At 38.7% G+C, this 16,227-nt stretch overlaps 1 protein-coding gene across 8 annotated transcripts in view; it reads left to right on the plus strand.

The window, feature by feature from the left end:
* Positions 1 to 16,227, plus strand: part of NFIX (nuclear factor I X) — a 228,392-nt gene that overhangs the window by 189,430 nt on the left and 22,735 nt on the right. For 2 of the 8 annotated variants that reach the window (XM_070938258.1, XM_070938259.1), the window contains exons 7-9: positions 3,902 to 4,024; positions 8,552 to 8,727; positions 15,741 to 15,835. The exons of 1 other annotated variant lie outside the window; for it this stretch is intronic. In XM_070938258.1, coding sequence (XP_070794359.1) covers positions 3,902 to 4,024; positions 8,552 to 8,727; positions 15,741 to 15,815 — 374 coding nt within the window. In that variant the 3' untranslated portion in view covers positions 15,816 to 15,835. Of the gene's footprint in view, positions 1 to 3,901; positions 4,025 to 8,551; positions 8,728 to 12,667; positions 12,816 to 15,740; positions 15,836 to 16,227 lie in introns of all 8 variants that reach the window. 5 more of the 8 variants (XM_070938268.1, XM_070938260.1, XM_070938262.1 and 2 more) reach the window with 5 other exon arrangements.

Below are 16,227 nucleotides of genomic sequence, written 5' to 3' on the forward strand. Positions count from 1 at the left end.
AGTAATTCTCCCAAACCAGACAGGATGCTCTTGATTGTCTCTCCATAGTAAGTGGTAAGGACAGGGGAAGAAAGATATTAAATTCTTACTGAGCTCTTTGTGCACTACTCAATAAAACTTCCTCTCCTAGGGCTGGGGGAAGAAGTTGTATTACTGTTGATCTTGAATTCCACTAAATCTGGTAATATTTTCCTTTTACATGTGGATCTGTAACATTTAATTAACAATAGTTAACCACTTTCAGAAACTAAGTTTACTGTTAATAAATAACAATTAATAAGGTGCTATTTCATGAAGATCTTCTGTGCAAGTCTGAAGGTTTGGGGTAGCTTCTTTAAGAACAGAATGCTGGATATGTCTTTTTATGTCCTTAACAAATGGGAAATAACTCTTAAGTGGTTGTTCTAAAAAGGCATAGTTAAGCAATATTCTTTATTTGGCCATGGATAATTCCAACTGCTGCATAAATCAAGTACAGAAATGAAAATTAGCTATATTAATTAATAGCAAATAATAAAACAGCTTTGCAGATTAAACTTGCAAGCCTATTTAATAAATATTTTGATATACCGGTAATGAGGGATATATGCTGATGACAGCAGTATCTATTGAAACAAGACATAGTCAAGCCATGAAAAAGAGGCGTTATTCACTAAACAGCTGCCTGAGGGAAGAAAGTAATAAGTCCTTTGACTTGAAGAACCTTAAGCACATATCACAATTTCTAAATTGTAGCTGGCCAAATGAAATGATCTGACCATCTCTCTGACAGTTCAACGTTTTGTTCTTGAGTATACCCATCTATATCTGAATACATCCAAAATTCAATCATTTATCTTTTAAGCTTTAAAGCTTTCAATTCATATGCCATTCTTCCATATTTACATTTTACATATTAGTTTGAATTTCTTGATTTACTTCTTATTTGTTGATAATTTATATGGACACTCTATAGAGTAGATATAGGATCTTTTTGTTCTTCATCTTGTTCAAAGTATTTGTTTATTTCTATTGCACTGCTGTTTATGGCAAACTCTCTTTTTTCCTGGGGACTCCAGATGTATGAAAACAGTTATCCTCAATGAAATGGGTAATTTGTCTGTAGAAGTTGCTATTGGACCTACCCCATAAACCTTGTTCTGGAGTCTGATATTACACTGAAAATAAAATGCTGTGAGACTTCCCTTTCTCCTTCAACAATGCTCTGTCATTTTAATTTTTTCCCCCTAAGATGTATTTCTCCATTTTCAGGACTGGCATTTACATTTTCTCTCCCACTCCCATTGTAAAGCATTTCCCCATTGCAAAATACTAACATTTCCAATTTCAACTGCAGAAGTACTCTCAGTCAGTCGCAACTTCCTCATTCGAAGATAAAATTACTATGTGTATTTGTCTATTGTATGACACCAAGCATATGAAAAACAGGACAAAAATATAGTTCAAATTCTTCAACCTCCATCAACTGAGTCCTACAACAATTTTAAAGTAACATTTAAAATGTTGGGATTTTTTCTTCTTAGCGTTTTCCCACAAATGCAGGATCTACTTTTTTTAGATCAACCAACTGTTGATCCATTGGTTGTGATAGAAAGTGGCCGACTGGCTTGTCTCACCCAAGCTTGGTGTCATGGGCTGAGAGTGAGTGACTGGCCCAAAATTACCCAGCTGGCTTTCCTGCCTAAAAACTCATAGTCTCCTGGTTTCTAGCCTGGTACGTTAACTATTAGAACAGAACAAACCAAACGGGTCTGTTATGGAATATCTTATAAGGCTCTTAATACTTATATACTGTATTATATTACAAGGATATTAAGCCTTGTAATATGTAAGAAAAAATATTATTGACAATGACAAACATATTGCAAGATTCCTTAATTATAATGTTCTTATACTTTATAATATACTTATTTCGTAGGAGCAGACTAATTATATCCTTGAGATATAAATGCATAGGCTGCTTGCTCCCGTGTCTGATTTACTGAGATTTTCTCATTGGCTTTGTGAAAGGTCATAACATACAATTCTGTACAGTTGTCTACATTGTAGACTGATCTTTCCTCTTTTAGCAAGACCCAGTCCTACCACAACCTGGTATATAGGATAGAAGAAATTGGAATAGCCTGCTTGGTTTCTCAGATTTGTACAACATACAAAGTTTTTTGGGGGGAGGAGGGGCAACCCTGTGTTTAAATATATTAAATAAACAAACAGATAAATAAACTGAATACAGACATGTGCTTGGCACTTTGGTTTCCCACCTTGATATCTGCCCCACCACCAGTACTTCACAGAAGTGTATCTGTCAAGCCAAGAGAGCCACTGTCACATAGTGCAGAGTTCCTCAACCTTTTTGGCTTTGCAGACTGGCTGGGGTGGGGGAGAGGGACAGGGGATGATTCTACATGAACAGCAGGCAAGCATGCAATGCAGCTCCATTTGCGCAAATGGAGCATGCACACGCTTGCCCACCACTTCCCAGGCCTAGTTCCAAAAGGCTCAAGCTCCAGTAGTGGGCCGTGGGTCAGGGGCTGGGGATCCCTGACATAGTGGATAAGAAACTGGGATATGATGAGCTCTAGCCATGGAAGCTGGAACATGATTTTACACCAGTCACTCTCTCAGACCAACCCAAACCCGGGAGTATTACTATATGTACGCTGCCTTGAGTGATAGAAAATAGAAACAGAATCTAAATCTAATAAATAATAATTTCGGGGAGGAAGTAGGAATCAAGAAATTCAAGAAAATACATCAGGAAAGTATTTCAGCTGTGCTGAACAGTGAAGAAGTGAAGCCATTTCTGGAAAATAAGCAATTTCAATAGTTCTTTTGTGAATTATGAAGAGGGTTTTTTTCATGTACCTGTGCCTTTTACTATTTACTTTTTTCACTTTTTGGCTATTATTAGTTCTCCTGGCACCCAACTAAGGCCTTGCTCAAATGACGTGACAAATCTATGTCTTTGCAGGGAATTGTGGAGGAAACTTAAACAGCCTTTGAACAAATTGATATTGATGTTTAATAACTGTTAATTCAAAGGAAGAGTAGCATTTGTCATGCAAATAAGCATTTTCAATCACATGGCAAACTCCACTGAAGCAAGACTGCTTTAGAACAAAGGCAAGAAACTGCTCTGGTGCAGGGCTTTGAAAAACCCTAATAAGCATTCAGATTACATCTTGTCACTGAGATATAACAAACTTAGATGTGCTCTAGGACAAGGAATAGTGAGTAGCAGAGATGGGGAAAAATCTAGAGTTTTGAAAAGAAATAAAGTGTTGCAACCTAGAGTCAAAACACTAATTTATTGCACACCTTGATTGATGGATCTAAGTCTTAGCAAGTGGTAGAACCTGGCTAATCTAGTCTGCGCTTGGAAGCTAAGGATATGTTCTTGAATGAGAGACCAAAAGGGAGTCCCAGGGCCGTAGGTTGGAGTACAAGTAAAAAAAAGTAAAAATCCTGGAACTGGGCTAAGGCAGCCACTTCTGTATGTTGTCTAGATGTATATAGGTTCCATGGGGGAATCAAACCTGACACAAAGGAGATTTTATTTATTTTTATTTTATTAATGCAGGCACCTCAGAGACACATGGAGATTGCTCTTAATAGTATATATCAAGTGCTGTAGAAATAATGAATAATAATGCTGTCTGTCTATCTACGTCTACTTCATTGTTGGCTTTTATGCAGAATAGACATGTGAGCTGCTTCTTTAACCTGTTCAGTGACAGGTAGAAAAACTAAAAATTGAAAGCAGCCATTCCCAATATAATCCCTTAGATCTGTTGTAGAACATAAATTGGACCACAGAAGTGAATGAAAGAGCATGGCTAACTACTAATCCATCTTTCCTCCACCTGTTAAACCATGAACTTTCTCCCTGATTCCTTGCCAGGACCGGCTTCTTTAAAGAAGTCAGGAAAGCTGGATTTCTGCAGTGCCCTGTCCTCCCACACCACCTCCCCGAGAATGGCTTTCACCCACCACCCGCTGCCTGTCCTAGCAGGAGTCAGACCAGGTGAGAACAAAGCCATTTTCTTAGGGGGGCGAATGGGTGGATTGTGGGCAAGATGGGAGGCAAGGGACAAAGTTGTCTCCTTGGTAGGGCATGTCAATAGATTCAACCACCTCGGTTCTGGCAATAGTCTCTTGCTGTCTCTTTTTCTCTCTTTCACTTCCTCTGTCTTTTGTTCCCCTGCTTTCTTTTCTTTTTTTTCCCCAAAATGGTTTAACACATTGATTGCAAACAGCATTCTCAAGAATTTATCCTTAAGATGGCATATAAAGAAGAAAGTTTTGATAAATCAGACTAACTTGAAAGCCACAGCACCAAGTTTGAATTGATAGCAGTACATAGATGGACTGAGATCTAGTTTAATATATATAGCTTCAAATGCTCATTTGGAAATGCTTTGGAAAAGGAGGCTTCAGAATGAATGGACAACTACATTTAAATATTTTGTTTAAAAAACTAGGATATTTAAAGTTTGCATCCAAGAAAGGCAAATCTAACCTATAGACTACATTCAATACATTGAGAGTTGTCAGATTTCTAGTGGCTTATTGTTTCAAGCTGAAATACTTATCCTTGCTTCTCTGAGGTGTGCTTGAAATTGAAGTAGGACCCTAAGCCCCATGAAAGTGAAAATGACAAATGTATTTTCAGTACATTTCTTAAAAAATTTTAAAAGTCCGTATTTCAGTATATTTTGAGAATCTGTCTGGAGCCTGAATGGCTACACTTATTTCACTTCTAAAATTATTTTTTATTATTTTTATTTTTGTTATTTATATGCTGCCCTTCCAAGTCACCTTCACAGGGTGGTCTTGTAATGAAAATAGAAATAAAATACTACAACAAAAGTAATGAAATGCATATCATAAAATAACAGCATTAAAATGAAAACAGCAGATGGGAAAATGTAATGAAGTCCAATCATTGGAGAAAAAAATACCAGTTTAAAATGCTTAAGGGATTTTAAAAGATTTTTCCATTGGCATTAAAATCCCATTAGAGCAGGCAGAGAACCATAGGACTTCAAAAATACTAAGGTGCCAGTGCAGAAAAGACACCAGATTTGTCTTCTATCTGCCATTTTTTGTGATAGTGAGGTCATCCAAAGAAAGATGTCTAAAGATTTTTTCATTGTACAAGTAGGGTCATAAAGAAATAGGCATTTCAAAAATAAATGCAATAATTTCTTGAAGGAGAGAGGAAAAGAAGGAATCTCTGAGGATTTTACTCTGCTAGTCATAACCAACTATAGGGGGTGGCGTTCATCTCCATTTCAAGGGCCAGTGAGCCAGCATTATCCTAAGATATTTCTGTGGTCATGTGGCCAACATGATGTCAAAAAGCGCTGTTTCCTCCCACTAAAGTGGTACCTATGTAGCTACTCGCATTTGCATGCTTTCAAACTGCTAGGTGGTCAGGAGCTGGGGCAAGAACAGAAGCTCCCCCATCACATGACCCTTGGGTCTCAAGCCCAACATTTAACTGCTGAGCCTTTGCGCCACCCCCAATTTCTTCAATTTCTTGAAAAACAGGCTATATAACTTGCTTGACTTTTTCCTTGTTTAGGTCGTGGCATATTCAGCCTTCAGCCAAGGCATTTAAAGTCTGTGTGCTTAGATCAAATGAGCAGAGAATCTGTTTAAGTGTTATTTACAAATGCCTATGACTAGTGTTTAGGAAGAACCATGATACAGGTGTATTCGCTGGAGGTATTTTTATTTTTTGTAATCAACCATAAGCATAAAGTTTGAAGTTTAGGGATGCTGTCACAGATTTTGGTGTCTGGCTTTTCTTAGGATGATGTTGTGGTTTCTGATTAATAGTTACTTTATATCACTTACAGTGATGTACTGCATCATGTACTGTATTGTACATAGGTTGCACATATGTGTGCAGTAGAGGGAGGGAAGAAATAGAAGAAAGCATTTTAATTAAAGTAGCAACATATCTGATGAGGTGCTTCAGGTAAGGAATAGAACAAGCAAGTTTAGAATACATTCCTCCAGCCTCTTATCTAGATAAGCCACTAAGATACACTGTCAAATGGCTTGCCCTGAAGCATCAAACAGGTTTTGTAAACAGAGTACTAACATTTTAAACATTAGTAGGTTGAAGAGTTCCTTGCTTGTCTGTGTTTTGGATCCTGCCATGGATGGCAGTTAAAGAGGCAATATCATTGTAAACTTAGTGCCAATTGAAGTGCATTGTCAGAGAGATGTAGGACTTATGAAGACAAAGTTGTTTTGTGAGAACTAATGTCAGTGGTATGTTTGGAGAGAGGCCATTACTTGCTTGAGTTTCTACCAAGTCTCCACTTTGTATGAGCTCATAGTATAATACTACTTTGGTGAACTAACAGAAAAAATAATTGTGGCAGGACTGATTTCTCTCTTTGTCCTGTAAGTTCTCAGACAGCAAGTGACAGTGTATAATAAGCAGCTCTTCAAGGAATAGGCAGTACAGGACTCCAGGCAATGGGTTTTTAAGAATTATGTAATCTATATTACAAAAAGAAAAAAAGGCATAATATTAAAGGAAGGAGATGTAAGCTAAAATAGGTCAAGTGTTAGGCAAAGAAACCTTTCTGACCTGCGATTTGAAGTATACATTGGATACAGTTGATCCCAAGCTTGGGTGAAAGCCATTAGTTAAAAGACACAATAATTAAACAAGCAGTTATTTTATAAAGGGCACCAATACTTTTTGTGGAAGGCTTACATTCTACTCAGACATAGTTATAGCATAGTATAGAAATCACATTTCAAAAGCCTTTACAGGTAGTCCTCGACTTATAATAGTTCATTTGGTGACTGTTCAAAGTTACAACAGCACTGAAAAAAGTGGCTTATGATCATTTTTCATACTTATGGATGTTGCAGTATCCTTATGGTCCTGTGATCAAAATTCAGGCTTTTGGCAACTGACTCATTTATGACAGTTGCAGTGTCCTGGGGACATGTGATCACCTTTCAGACAAGCATAGTCAATGGGGAAGCCAGATTCACTTAACATCCATGTTACTAAGAGCCATGGTGGCACAGTGGTTAGAATGTAGCATTGCAGGCTAACTCACTGCTGGCTGCCAGCAGTTCGATTCTCACCGGCTCAAGGTTCACTCAGCCTTCCATTCTTCCGAGATCAGTACAATGAGGACCCAGATTGTTGGAGGCATAATGCTGACTCTGTAAATGGCTTAGAGAGGGCTGTAAAGCATTGTGAAGCGGTATATAAGTCTAAGTGCTATTGCTACTGATGTAATAACTGTAGTGATTCACTTAACTCTGACAAGAAAGGTGGTAAAATGGGACAGACTTAACAACTATTTCACTTAGCAACAGAAATTTTGGGCTCAATTGTGCTCATAAATTTAGGACTACCTGTACTCATTTATTTCAGTGCTAAATCTTCCTATGCAAAGAATTGCCCAACAAATACACTTTGCTTTTGCAGCCCTGCCATTATCATCTCTGAAAACAACAAAATAGTTTGTTCAAATCTCTGGATTTCCCTTACAACTGTTCATTCAGTCAGCTAGTCCAAGAACAGCAAATTGGAAATTGGCCTGGGCTGCCTAAATTAGTGAAAGAATTATGGCTCATTCCCCTTTTCTATATGCTTAATTTCTTACCCGCCTAGTTGCTCAGTATAGCCTATATTTCATTGTTATGAATATCTGCTTTGCTCTTGTCCTGATTCCCTATTACAATTTCCTCCATCTGCCTAGTGTATAACTCTGTGTAGGAGGAACTTCAGCCACATACAGTAGGAGAGAGTCAATCCCCAGTACACAACAGCTGGTTTCTTGGCTGATTTCCCTCTTCCCTTTCCATTCTACAATGTGCCAGTAATTCCCAAAGAGAGGACTATGTTATGCACTTTTGCCCTTTTACACTTGGGTGTCAGTTAGAAGTTATTGATTTTAATGTACATTATGCTTTATAGAACAGTTTAAGAGAAAACAGTGAGTTGCTAATGAATTAGAAGATGGGAGTAGAAGGGAGGCATTCAAAAGAAGAAAGAAATAGATGAGAGCATAATAATAAGATATAAATATAAGAATATATATTCATTTTGATTAGGTTACAACTCTGAAATAAAGTACATAAGAAATGAGGAATGGGACATCAATAAAATTTAGTAAAAATGTCAGAGATATAAACACATGTTCAGAAGCAAATGTATACCCATTTTTACTGCATGTATATGTGCATGATACATACATGGTTGTTGCAAATTCCGGATGTATAATGCATGCAGCTCAAACCTGCTTGCAAATGCTAACCTCTTTTGAAAAAGAGAAACTACCACTCCTTGTTGGGATTGTGACAATCCTTAATTGAAAAACAGCCTTGAAAATAAGAATATGGGGATAATTTTTCAGCAGAGGCCTTGATGGTATAGGTAGCTATTGGGCTGTGGAAGCAGCATGGCATGGGGGTTGTTACTGACATCTCTTTCTGTCACTCTCTCACTCTTTCTCTCTCTGTGCTTCTCTCTCTATTTCTATCCATCTATCCTTACACTCTCCAGGAAGCCCCCGTGCCACAGCGTCGGCCCTGCACTTCCCGTCAACCTCCATCATCCAACAGTCCAGCCCCTACTTCACACACCCGACCATCCGCTACCACCACCACCACGGCCAGGACTCGCTGAAGGAATTTGTGCAGTTTGTATGCTCGGATGGCTCAGGCCAGGGCTCTGGGCAGGTAAGAGCCTCGCACCTTAGCCCAGGGATGCCGGCCAGTCCACCAGAATCCTGCCTTATAGCCCTTTTCTGCCTCTTCTCCCTCTCTGTCTCCCTCCCAAACACTGCCTGCCTGCCTGCCTGCCTGCTTGCCTGCCTGCCTGCCTGCCAAAGGCATAGGGAAATATGTGATACAGTAAGCAGTATTAACTAGTTCTGTGAGTCTGGCAGAATGGGCCTTCTTTCCTTGAAAGAACTGTCTGACTGATACTGGCTTGCTCTTGGCATCTTACCTTTACCTCAGAAATTAGACTGAATTACAAGGCCCAACATTCAGGCTGAAGAAAATTAACTTCAGGGCAGCCAGAATATTTTTAAAAAAGGATAGATGAGAGAGATGCAGCATATTCAAAAGAGAACCTTCTCTTTTGTTTGACCTTACATGGGAACTGACTTCTACAGAATGGGCTGGTATAGCCCAGTCAGGTTTTACTTTCCCTATCATCCGATTTCTCTACCCCAATTCTGTCTGCACCATTTTTCCAAATAAGTTTCTGAAGGGTTTAAAGTCTTCAGAACTCCTGAACAAAAGAGAATCCCAGAGGGTTGCACTGAGCACATTCTAGAATGTTTATTTTTGTGACATTTGTGAAAGTGACATGAATGGCAGGATCCAAAGATGTTAGGCTTTGCGACACTGGAAAAGAACTTATAAACCAGGAAATGAGAATTTTTCAGAACACCCTAGAGTTTTGAAGTTTATGATCTTTACTTATATTTTGGGAAAGAAAGAGGAAAATCAATAAACTTAAATATTAAATGTTGAGGCATGGGTGATTTTTTTATAATCACTTTTGATTCCAAGTTACCTAAGTAAATTGGATTGTACTTAAATATTGCTTTTAATATACTCTCAACAATATGTTTGACTCAGTTTGAGCACTCCTATTGAAAGGCAACACCCCCCCCCATGACCTGATAGATAATAATTCAAGGTTCTGATGTTATAAACAAGCACACCTCCTCAATAATCCCTTTGTAGCCAACCTCTGTGAGCTGACAAGAGTCTTGAAAGAGAACCATTATTTATCTTTAACACCTTTCCCCCCATGAGGGATGAAAGTATTAGACCCCAGTAGCTTCTATTCCTAAAGCAATTTAGTGCCAGTGGTGTACAAACCATTTAATATGGTAAGCCACCTTGAGCCTGACAAGTAGGCTGCAGACAAATTATTGTAATAAATGAATAAAAACTAAATTGCAAAAATCCAGGGGAGCAAGTTGATGGATCACAGTTGAAACAGAGGAATTTGTTAACTGTGGCTTCATGGGAACAGTAGCTATCGCCTCTATTTCTTTAGAGGGCAAGAAAGTCAGTGGTTAAAATCCTATGAGAAATTACTGTTTGCTGCTGTTTTTGTTTTATTGTAATACATAGCCAGGATTTTTCTAAAATATTGATGCATCTGTAAATCCTATTACAAAATGTCTTGTAGAAGTTTCTTTTTCGTGGCAGTTGTTAGCCTATTGTTTTCTGATCAATGTGATTAAAAGAACAGTTATGAATTGGCCCTTTTTAATTAGCTTTTTTTCCTGTCCAGATTATGAATGTACTGAATTCCTGGATCCTTGATTTTTCTTTCCTTTATGTTATAGTAAAATATTTCACTACCCAGAAGAAGAAAAAAAACAGGGAAACCAGTCCCAGATCTACACACAGATCTGAAATTTCTTATTCATAACTTGTTTACAGTTTCATTGAGCAGGATATACAATGACATAAACTGAAATTTCAAACAAGCAGCTTTTTAAAAATCACTCAGCCTGAAAAGCCTCAGCAGTGAATTTCCTGTCTAAAATGGAAAGTTTGATGATGATGCAAAAGTATTTTATAGTATTACTCCCTCCAAAAATTACAAAGTAGTACTTTAAAAAACCTCAGGAGGACAGCACATAAAATAATTCAGTGAAGTCTGACCATAATATTGATGGTTTTCCCATAAGAAATACATGAATCCAAAATGGCAATTGCAGGATAATAAGCTAGTATGGAAGCAGATCAGCTGGCATTAAAGTCTGAGGAGAAGAGCCTTCAGCCATAGACAGGCCCATCTAAGCTAAAAATGACAGACTCATTAAGATTCCTTACCATGCTTTGTTGTTTACTCCAGCATAGCATATTACTCAGGATAATTATCTTGACTCACTGCTCTAGGAATAAAGCAATTCCAGAGATCAAACAGTAGAGTTTTTAGTAGAACTCGATGTTGATGACTTATGGTACTTTATTTATTGTCATTCTTAGAATTAACTAATGATTGAATTTTATGTTGATTCCTGGTTTGTAGAGCATTGGTCTGCCATCAAAAATCTAGATATTTCTGCTTCTGAATCCTCTGAGGACTTTGACCAAGCCTGGGAAGGCAATGGTTTACAAACTGCAACTCTTAACAAGTCTAGGAGCAAGTAGATTGATTGCAGAAAAATCACGGGAACACATTAATTGTGGCTTCTTGGCAAAGGGAACCTCTGTTCAGGAGCTGGTTAAATCCCCCACAGTTTGCCTTCAGAAATTGTGGGCGCTCCACCACTGGAGGTTTTTAAGAAGAGACTGGACAGTCACTTGTCTGAGATTGTATAGGTTCTCCTGCTTTAGCAGGAGGCTGGACAAGAAGACCTTCCAGCTCTATTCTATTCTAATTCTAAAATCACAAAATAAGCCCCACATTCTTGCACATGTCTGTAAAGTCCTAATTATTAATGTAATATCCTTTCCATGGATTTTGCTTGCTACAGAATCCAAATAGAAAAACTGTTGCTTCCTATAGACTGCACATGGCAGGGAGGAACCAATACAAGAAAATAATTGCTCAAAAGCTTCTAGCATGAGAATTTTGAATAATCAAAATTAAATATTTTCTACTAATCCAAACTCATTAGTTCTGTGATACAGTTGAATTTAAGTTATTCCACTGATTTGTATATCACAGCCATATTTTCTTTGTCTCAAACTCAAGCTCTCCCCAAGAATTTGGAAATTGTAAAGACAGTATCTAATTCTGAGCTTCCAATCGCTGCTGCTGTATGAGATATCAGAAATTGTTTCAAATTTCAGAAATTCAAATTCTTTCTAAGTTCTTGTGGTATAGTTCCCCAATAACAATTGGTGTACCACTCTTGATTCCTTCCATTTGTCTGTTTTCAAATTTTGATATTAATAGTAGTAGTAATAGCAATCATATTTTACAGATATGTAAAATGTTACAGAATCCAAGTAAATCTGGGTACCCACCATAATATCCTGTGCTCATTTCTAAGAACTAGGTTCATACTTTTTTTTTTAGATCCATGGTGGGCATTTTGCTGAGAAAAAAGAATAAAGACATTGATAATGAATATATAGCTCAGGCTATAGGTGGACAGTGCGTACATATTTTCCTATAGGTTCATTCAATTAGGCAAACTGCAGACCCACAAAGACTAGGAGGAGGGACATGTCTTGGATGCAGCCAATCTAACCAGAAGAATACAGCCCATACCTCACAATAGCGGTTGCTTTTTCATTAATAAGAAGTTTTCAGAGATAATGAATAATTCCATGAAGTCATTGGTTTGTTATCTCAATGAAATAGTCATTGTTCAGCCCTGTCTGTTCTGTGGGAACAAAGGCAACCCCTTGATAATGACTCAGGCCTGACTTGTAATAAGAAAATAGGACAGACGCATCTGAAAGGAAGAGATTGAGGATGTGGGAAATGTTTGATGTGGGAAATGTTTGAGGGAGGTAAGGGGAAAATATAAAACTAAAGTATGATTTTAAGAAGAAAGAAGGGGGCGAAAAATGGTATTTTAAATCAAATTAAAGTCCCTCCACTTCTCTGCCCCAAGAGCCGCCAGCAGATACTGCATCTTTAAAGTTGCCTTGTCTCGTTCACGCATCACTGTATTTATGTTGTTCGCAGCCTAACGGTAGCGGCCAGGGCAAAGTCACGGGGTCATTTTTGCTGCCGCCACCTCCACCTGTGGCCAGACCAGTGCCCCTTCCAATGCCTGATACAAAATCCACCAGCACTAACCCAGAGGGCGGAGCGCCGACACCAACGTCACCCTGTAAGTGGACCCAAGTGTAACCCAAACCACAAAGCAAAATGGAACTTAGTCTCCATTTCCCACCCCAGGGCCCTCACTAGATGTCAAGTAAGGCAGAAATAATAATAAGGAGAGCAGGAGGAACAAGACTAAAAGATGGGCAATGGAAAGAAAAACAAAGAAGAATGTGCACAGTAACAAATGCAGGAGAAAAGAAGCACAAATGAAAAAAAAGAAAGGAAAAAAAGGTGAATTGAATATAGACAAATGGGAATGAGAGGAAAAAAGCAAGCTATAAGCAACTGGCAGATTCAGAAGGTGGGCTTGGGGCACCATGTTGTCATCATCAAGTCTTGTGCTTTGTGCTTATTTTTAAGGTTTAAACACCACATCTGACCCCTTTCCTTAGCTGCCATTATCCCTTTACACCTTCCATCCCATTCCCCAGCGTTTAAAGATGCAGTAGCTGCCCAACTCCAACACGTTTATTTTTTTATTTTTTCATTATATCGTTGGTTGCCATGGTGGCTTCTTGGTAAATTTGGGGATTTTTTCAAGGGAGAAAAATAAACCATAGGTAATTCTGAGAATAAGCAATATTGAGAGAAATTTGAATTTTGTAATGTGAGGAAGGGTTGTGTTTATGGATATTATGGTGCTTCAAATATAAATTCTCACTAAGATCCATAGCAAGCTTTCTCCCATCACCCCAAATTGTGGTCTGTGCTTTCTCAGGAAAGGGTAATCTGATGGACGGAAGGGAGAAGAAGGAGACATTGGGAAACAGAACTTCCAGAAAATGGCCTTGATGTTTGATGATAAATAGAACCCAGGCATTTGAGTAGGAGTGGGTAGATCAGAAATCTAGAACTTCTGTTCCCTATTTTAGAAGGGCAGGTATCTCCTGGTGAAGAGTGGTGGCATTATGCAATATGAAGCCTGTCTCCATCCTAGAAATGGGAATCCTACCAGATTGATTAAAAATGGGGTGGCAGTTAAAAATTTTAGATCTCCAATGAAGTAATTATTACCATCTTTCTTGGCTTCAAAGAATCCCTTTGGAGATAAGGATTGGCTACAGTATCATTTTCTTTTTTGCTTTTTCTCCTTCCCTCCTTTCTTTTTCTTTTCTTTTCTACATCTGTGCTCATGGCATTACTCACTCTCACATTGTTCATACTCTTCATTAAATTTATGATAATTTATGGGAGGGGGTGGGAATAAGAAGAAAGGGTTGGTGACAAGCTGTAGACATAAAGGAAAATTCTGGAGCTATGTTATGTACTGATTGCCATCTTCCTACTCTCGCAAGGTGGCTAACAAAGGTTTCAGAAGGAAATGGAGTGTTGCAGCTGCTTCTAAGTTTGAAACTCAACCCCAGCTCTCATTAAGAACTGATATGCATGATCAGCAGGGACCAGTATAAAGTATTAATGCTGCTCTGAGCCATATCAGATTGCCAGTAAGGTGTTGGTGTTAGTGATGAAGATAAATAAGAATAATTGTTTGTCTCAAATTTATTAAATGCTCTCCCTTCTTGAAAAAAACCTCCTTATATGTAGGAAAAGGTCTAAAATATCTCTCTTACATAATCCCATTTTGTTCATTTTTAACAGAGACCAGTAAAATTCAACCTCTATCCAGTAGTATAACCCTGGAAACAGCACAGTAACAGATCCCTCATGTGGGCGTACTCATTGTGTAGCTCATCTCTTCATCCCTTTTGGTAGCTGGAGGTCAACAAATAGAAATCTAGTCCATAGGCTTCCAGTGTTCCATTGAGAACCAGAGAGTATGTGATGTAAATTGATTACAGGCTAGTAAAAACCATTTGATTCTTATAGCCAAATCCTGAAGTCATCTCCATAAACCAGGTCTTAAACTCACCAAACAAGAGCTTCTGCCTTCCCATCAATGTCCTATCAGGTTGGGCAGTAGAGAAATCAGCTTTAAGTGTTGAGCACTACTGTGATCAAAGGCTTAGTGTAAAAGTGAAATGCCATACTTGGCTGTTTTTGTGTACTCCTGCCAGTGTGTATGTGTATATATTACCATGAGGTTTGTAGTACCTCTAGATAACATTTACAATATTTCATAGCCCCAGACAAGTTTTCAAATCGGAGATGAGGTTGGATGTGAGGGAACCTCGCACGTCCATTCCCTACCCCTTATGTAGTTTCATCTAGAGCTCTGCCTTCTTATGCCACCAACTAAATACCAAAGAGCTGAGCTTAGTTATTTCTGGCACACAGTGCTGTGCCCAGGAGAGGCATGCAGACCTAGAGACTCCATCTCCTTGCAGGCCCATACATGGTCATGTTCTGGAATGCCATCTTTCCTACAAATGGGTAGGAGGTCTGCCTGAGTCTACCAATAGCGGTTATAACATAGAAGCCCCCAGCCTCCTCCAGGGATGCAGAGAAAACTAGGCCACAACATGAAGGCTTTGGATCTATACCCAGAAAGAAATAATATGCCCAAGAGAAATGAGGTTTATGGAACAAAAGCCAGATTCTCCTCAGTATTCATCTCACTCAGTAAAACCTGTATAATAAAATATTGCAACTCCCCCCAATAAAGGCACAGGGGATATTATGTATGATTTTATGGAAGTTTCCATCAAGATGTTGTTATTACGCCTGTAGTAAAGCTGGCTTTTTCTATCAATATCCTTAAATTCCTGTATCTCAAACAAACAAACAAAAACAAAAGTATTTACCATCATTCAAAGGAAGCCCCACTGACAACTAAGAGCTAGCTGTTCCATTCTTTTGTGTTCACTGACAAGACGGTATTCTGGGGAGGAAAAGGTGGTGCCCTTTTTTTTTTCCTTTGGATTTTGCTATCTTGAGTCTCATCTGACGGGCCTGCATGCCCACCCTTTTCCATCAATGCCATCAGCCTCACCTAGTGGCCCTAACGGCCTCACATCTCTTTCCCCTCTAGCATTCTCAGCGCCAGGCTCCTCCTCCTCTGCCAACCGGTTTGTCGGCATCGGACCCCGGGACGGCAACTTTCTAAACATCCCCCAGCAATCTCAGGTAGGGGGAACCAGCTTCATAGGGGTATATGTGCTACAGTAGCCCAAATGTACCTTGCCTTATGTGGGAAGGGGAGGGGAATGGCTCTGTGGAAGGGATGGATGTGGATCACCTCAGAATTTTTCTATCTATGAATAAGAGAGAGAGCAGTTGCAGAATAAAAATTAGGACTGAATGTTAGGGATCTAAGTATTTACTCATGGGGTGTGTCATAAAGTCCAGAATTTACAGCAGAACTCTTTAGGAGATTGTCAAAAGATAGTCATGTTTCAGAAATTATGGCCTTCATTTTTCATATAAGAAACTGAGTTTCAGAGAGAGTCTTTGGCTTATGAGTCTCAATCTAAGATGGAATTTGAAAAGATTCCCAAGGTGGAATATATTTCAGTGAC

Source organism: Pituophis catenifer, unplaced genomic scaffold, assembly GCF_029215685.1.
Source record: "Pituophis catenifer annectens isolate HBS135680 unplaced genomic scaffold, rPitCat1.0.hap2 SCAF_2, whole genome shotgun sequence".
Lineage (NCBI taxonomy): Eukaryota > Metazoa > Chordata > Lepidosauria > Squamata > Colubridae > Pituophis > Pituophis catenifer.